Source organism: Myotis brandtii, unplaced genomic scaffold (assembly GCF_000412655.1).
Source record: "Myotis brandtii unplaced genomic scaffold, ASM41265v1 scaffold638, whole genome shotgun sequence".
Taxonomy (NCBI): Eukaryota; Metazoa; Chordata; class Mammalia; order Chiroptera; family Vespertilionidae; genus Myotis; species Myotis brandtii.
The window spans coordinates 221,662-226,618 of record NW_005370445.1 but is presented as its reverse complement, the minus strand read 5'-3'; the positions used below and the strand labels follow the sequence as shown (position 1 = coordinate 226,618).

Below are 4,957 nucleotides of genomic sequence, written 5' to 3'. Positions count from 1 at the left end.
CCCCGCCGGGGACCCATCTGAGGCAAGAGCCCACAGAAGCATGTCCCATTCCGGCCCGAGAGGGTACGAGGCCCCCCGCCCTCTGTGGACGGGAGACCTACTTGGCCAGCCGGGAGTACTTCACTTTGCCCTGCTGCTCCTCCGAGGCCGGCGTGGCTTTCCCGCGAATGGTGGTCTCCCGCTCCTCCTCCTCCTCCTCCTCCTTTTCCCTCTGCAGCAGGTCTGCCTTCCAGCCCGTGGGGGCTTTCAGCCTCAGGCCCTCAGGGGGGGTGTCACACTGCCACACACACAGGGCTCCGTCCTGGCTGAGCGTGTAGAGCTGCAAGTGGGAGCACACAGGTGGGCACTGGTCACCCTGACCCCAGGCCCACACCATCCACAGGCAGCTTGACAAGAACCCTGTTTGCCTGTCCCACAAAGCCTCCCCGCGCACCAGGGAGATGACTCCCAACGGGCAGCCAACAGCCACCCATGACTCCCCAACTGACCCGGGAGGACGCAGGGGAGGGGGCACCTACATCGACAGGGGCGTGACCCGACTCTGTGGGGCTAGGGGTCTGGGTGCAGGGACATACGTCTAGGCTGTTGGATTCAAAGAAGCAGGCCACGATGGCGTCCTTGTGTCCGCCCAAAGCGTAGTAGATGAGGTTGTCCCAGCGCTCGGCCCCAAACACCCACGTGGACATGTCTTTGCTCCCGACCGCAAAGCACCTGGAAAGAGGAAACAGCTCATCCCCAGGGCTCCCAGCTGAGCACTGCCCCAAGCACAGCGGAGACACCCCAGGGTGACTAGCAGGGACAGGTCAGGGTGTTGGCTACATCCATCTGTGTGTCTCCTGGAGCCTTGGTGGACACGTGTCACTGTTCTTCCTCGAAAAGTAGGCCCTCACAGGGTCAGCCAGAGAAGTCCCAAGAGCTGATCACAGAGCCCATTGGGTGCTGCTTGGGGAGTCAGCTCAAGCCTCCCTGAAACCGCCCCGCCACCCCCACCCCAACCCCCAAGATCCCAATTGGGGCAAACTCTGCTTATGGCGATGACAGAGCCAGACCCAGGTGCCTCTTAAGGCCTGGTCTCGAGGCACCCCACCCTTCTCCCATAGACCTGTCCCCCAGGAACGTGAGACTGCTGTCTCCCACAACATGCTGCCTGGGGACTGTGTCCCCGCTCCCCCGCCCTCCACTGAAGCCAACTGGTCCGATGTACAAAGCAGCAGCCACCGCCAGACTTCGTCTCTCCCTGAATGCAGAACGACAGGCAGCTGAGAAAAAGCCAGCCACTCTCAGGTGCCTTCTGGGATGGTTAGGGATGGCGGCCATGAAAGGATGGGCCACAGCCGCTCCGGCACCCAGGCTGGGAAAGGCTTGCCAACTCGCCCACCGACCACGGCTCCTGAGCCTGTGCTGGCATGAACCTGGCCGGTGCGCTGGGTTACAGCTTCCCTCGCCAGGGTGGATCCTGCTCTCCGGTTTCAGTGACCAACGCCAAGCAGTGTGGATCTAACTCCAACCAGGCACCCTCCCTCACCCAGCCCCACACAAGGCTCAGGAGGCCATTTCAGAATGAAACGGGGCGTGACAACAGTCACCTGGCGCTCTTTCTCAAATAAGAGGCTGGTTACAGGCATCCTTTCCGGCCCCCCGGCCACCCCACCCAGGCCTCACCGGGAATCATCTGTCCAGTCAATGTGTGTGGTCTCATCGTATGGCCCAAAGTAGGTTTTGTCCAGGACAAAGGCGTTGAACTCTCTCTTCCTCCCAGGGGCGTGGTACATCTGAGCAATGTTGCCTTTCGTGATGACAAACTTCCTGTGGCAGAAACGGTAGTCCCGTAGTTATCCACATTCAACACCAGCCAGACCGGAGGCCAGCTCGGGCCCTGGGAGCACAGACCACCTGCTCCGAGGTTTAGTCTCCGACGAGGCACCTGGGGGCCTGCCTCACTGTGGGGACCCAGGGGAAGGAGGACTGGCGGACGGCCAGGGAGGCTGCCACACCGCTGCCCTGAGCAGATCCCCCGCAGGCGCTCCCTCCCACCAGCCCAGTCGCCAAAGCCCTGGGAGGAACCCAAAGGAAGACACTGGCCCTGCTGGGCAGGCAGGACCTCGGATGCTGGCTAGGGGGCTTCTCAGTGTGGACGTGAGGCTCACAGCTGAACCCGGAGCCGCCCCTTCCCCGGCACATCCTGGTCAGCCCAGGTCTGAGCAGCCTGGGAACAAGCCCCCTTCCCCTCGGGCCTTGAACCTGGCCCCACACAGCCTCCTCACGACGACTTCGAAGCTGGTGGCTCCTTCACAGCCCCATGGTCTGGAGGCTGTGTGCCCACCAGCCCGGAGCAGGCGGAGCAGAGGGGCCGCGCGGGCAGCCCCGCAGGAGCCGGGAACCGGCGGGATCACTGGGTTCAGGAACTGTCTGGCTGCCAACACAAGGCACCCGCACCGGCCCCCACGGGGACTCCTGAGGGGAAAAAGCTCTCCAGGTCTGCACCAGCCAGCTCCAGCCCTCGACAGCACTGGTCCTGAGCCGGGAGGCCCTTACCTGCCATCGGGGGAGAAGGAGACGCTGTGCACGGAGCCCTTGAAGTGGAAGCGGTGGAGCACGGACCTGCAGACCAGGCTGACCAGCAGCGCGTTGCCCCCTGCAGGAAGGAAGGGCGTGGCCACCGTGTGACACCTGACCTACAGCTGAACTGCAGCTGAACTGCGGGCTCCCAGCACGTGAAGCCCAGCCCCGCTTCGATGCCAAGGACTACGCCCACCACTCCCACACTCCCCACACACGGGTCCCAGTGTGCGGGCCTATACCCCCAACAGGACCTGGAGTCGGCTTTGTGTCACCCTGATGCCCACACCTGCCCCCCTCCCCCAACCTGTGCCATCCGTCACCACCCTGCACCACTGTCTCCTATCTCTTGGTCATTGGTGGTTACCTTCATCGACGATGATAGCGAGTCGGCCATCTGGGGACAGCCCCACACACTTGACATTGTACCGAGTGGTCAGGGGCAGGGTGTTGGACTTGTTGCTGTGAGACAAAAACCAGAGCCGTGAAGGTGGCCTCACGCTGTCAGACAGGGAGGCCGGGACCACCAGGTCACCCGCCCCCACGACACACCCCTACTGTCCCCGGGGCCAGAGCTCACCGCAAACCCTTGCTCCTCACTAAAGGGAGAGGAAGACACATGCCTGGAGAACATTTGGCACAGCATATTAAAAACCAAAAATATGGCCTTTTTAAGGTCAATTTTGCTTCTAGGACTGCACCTCCAAACCCTACACATGTATAAAGTCAGAAGACTGGAAACAAGAGAGATTAACAGGGAGATTAACCACAAAGACAGCACATCCATGTAAAACTGTTTTTACAGAAACTGCACAAAAATGGAAAAATAAGTAATGTCAAAAACAAATAACCACTGGGTTAGATTCTAATTTTGTTCTTTATTTTATTTCCTAATTTTTCTTCAGTGAGTGTTTGATAGCTACTCTAGAGAGCCCCCGTCAGATGTCATTTAAACAAACAGTGACAGTAACGACCATGCCAGCAGCCAGCCCTGGGCACACCCCGTGCAGGCATTGCTCTTGGGCGCTACAGCAAAGGCAAACGCTTGTACTACCGTCCTATCCTATAGACGGGGACACTGAGGCCTTCAGAACAGGGTAGAAACCCAGGCAGCCTCTGCAACAAGAGGATCTTGCTCAGGCCGCCAAGTCTGGGGAGGGGTGACAGCCCGCCCATGCAGGGGTCCTTCCCTTAAGAAAGAAACATAGAAGCACTGCGCTGACCAGGCAGGAGTCCAGGGCGGCTTCCACGCCCTCGTACCTTTTCCCACACAGTTTAGCCCAATGACACATGATTGGTACCTTGAAGGTAACAACCTAGGTACATGGGGTGTAGCTGAGGCACTAGAATGAAGAAACTGGGACTCCTCCGGCCAGTTCCACTGCGGACCCATCCACTCTATGTAATCCGGTGGCCTCCGCCTCAGGCTGCCTGAATTAACAGGTGTACTATTAAGAGGAAGTTAAGGAAAACACCGCTGATTTTTACATGCAAAACTATAATGACTGCTGCTGTTAACATGATTTTGGTGTTATGAACTTCATACTTTGTTTTTTCATCCTCACCAGAGGATATTTTTTCCATTGATATTTACAGAGAGGGGAAGGGAGGGAGGGGGAAGAGACGGATAGAGACAGACACACACTGATCAGCTGCCTCCTACCATGTGTCCCAACAGGGGCCGGGGATCGAGCCTGCAACCCAGGTACATGCTCTTGACCAGGATCCGAACCCAAGACCCTTCGGTGCACGAGCCAATACTCCAACCACTGAGCCACACTGTCCAGGGGTTTAGAACTCACTTTTTAAGGTCAAATACAGTGACTCTGTTTCCCACAGGACTGATCACAGAATTTCCATCACATGTAAAATTTAAGTTTCCACGCCGATAGACTGTCCCCAGCAAATTTGAAAACTGGAAAGAAAACAAAGTTGTTTTCATACAAAGAAAACACGGAATCTCAACTTCAGAAAAGGGCTAAGTGACAAAACTGATCAAGAAGATGGTGCAGGGTCCCTCCAGTCACCCCCTGGGACACCTACTGGGCACCTACGCAGCCAGCCCTGAGCAAGAGAGAGGAAGAAGTGAGCCCAAACCCTAGGGGCCGGAGCTCCCACGGAGGTGGCTGAGGGTACCATGAGCACCGGTGAAGCCTCCACAGACGGGAGGTACTTGCCAGGAGGAGGCGAGAACAGGGCCCACGTTTCAGGAGGAGAAAAGCTGCAACAATGGAATGGCACCCACCCCAAGTGCACTTTGGGTTCAAGGCTTCCTGAACACAGGAGGAGCCTGCCAGCATCCTATTTATTAACTCATTCATTACTCAATCATCAAACGTGAGTGTTGCCTGGAGTTATCTCTGTGCGCAGGGCCTCTGCCCTCAATGCCCTCACGGTC

General features: G+C 57.9%; 1 protein-coding gene across 3 annotated transcripts in view; it reads right to left on the bottom strand.

Annotated features, from left to right (window-relative positions):
* Positions 1-4,516, bottom strand: part of PWP2 (PWP2 periodic tryptophan protein homolog (yeast)) — a 14,456-nt gene extending 9,940 nt beyond the window's left edge. For all 3 annotated transcript variants that reach the window (XM_005880439.2, XM_014528501.1, XM_014528500.1), the window contains exons 1-6: positions 4,362-4,516; positions 2,927-3,021; positions 2,536-2,635; positions 1,663-1,806; positions 576-711; positions 102-319 (exon numbers count right to left, since the gene is read on the bottom strand). In XM_005880439.2, coding sequence (XP_005880501.1) covers positions 102-319; positions 576-711; positions 1,663-1,806; positions 2,536-2,635; positions 2,927-3,021; positions 4,362-4,501 — 833 coding nt within the window. In that variant the 5' untranslated portion in view covers positions 4,502-4,516. The remainder of the gene's footprint in view (positions 1-101; positions 320-575; positions 712-1,662; positions 1,807-2,535; positions 2,636-2,926; positions 3,022-4,361) is intronic.
* Positions 4,517-4,957: the final 441 nt, after the last annotated feature.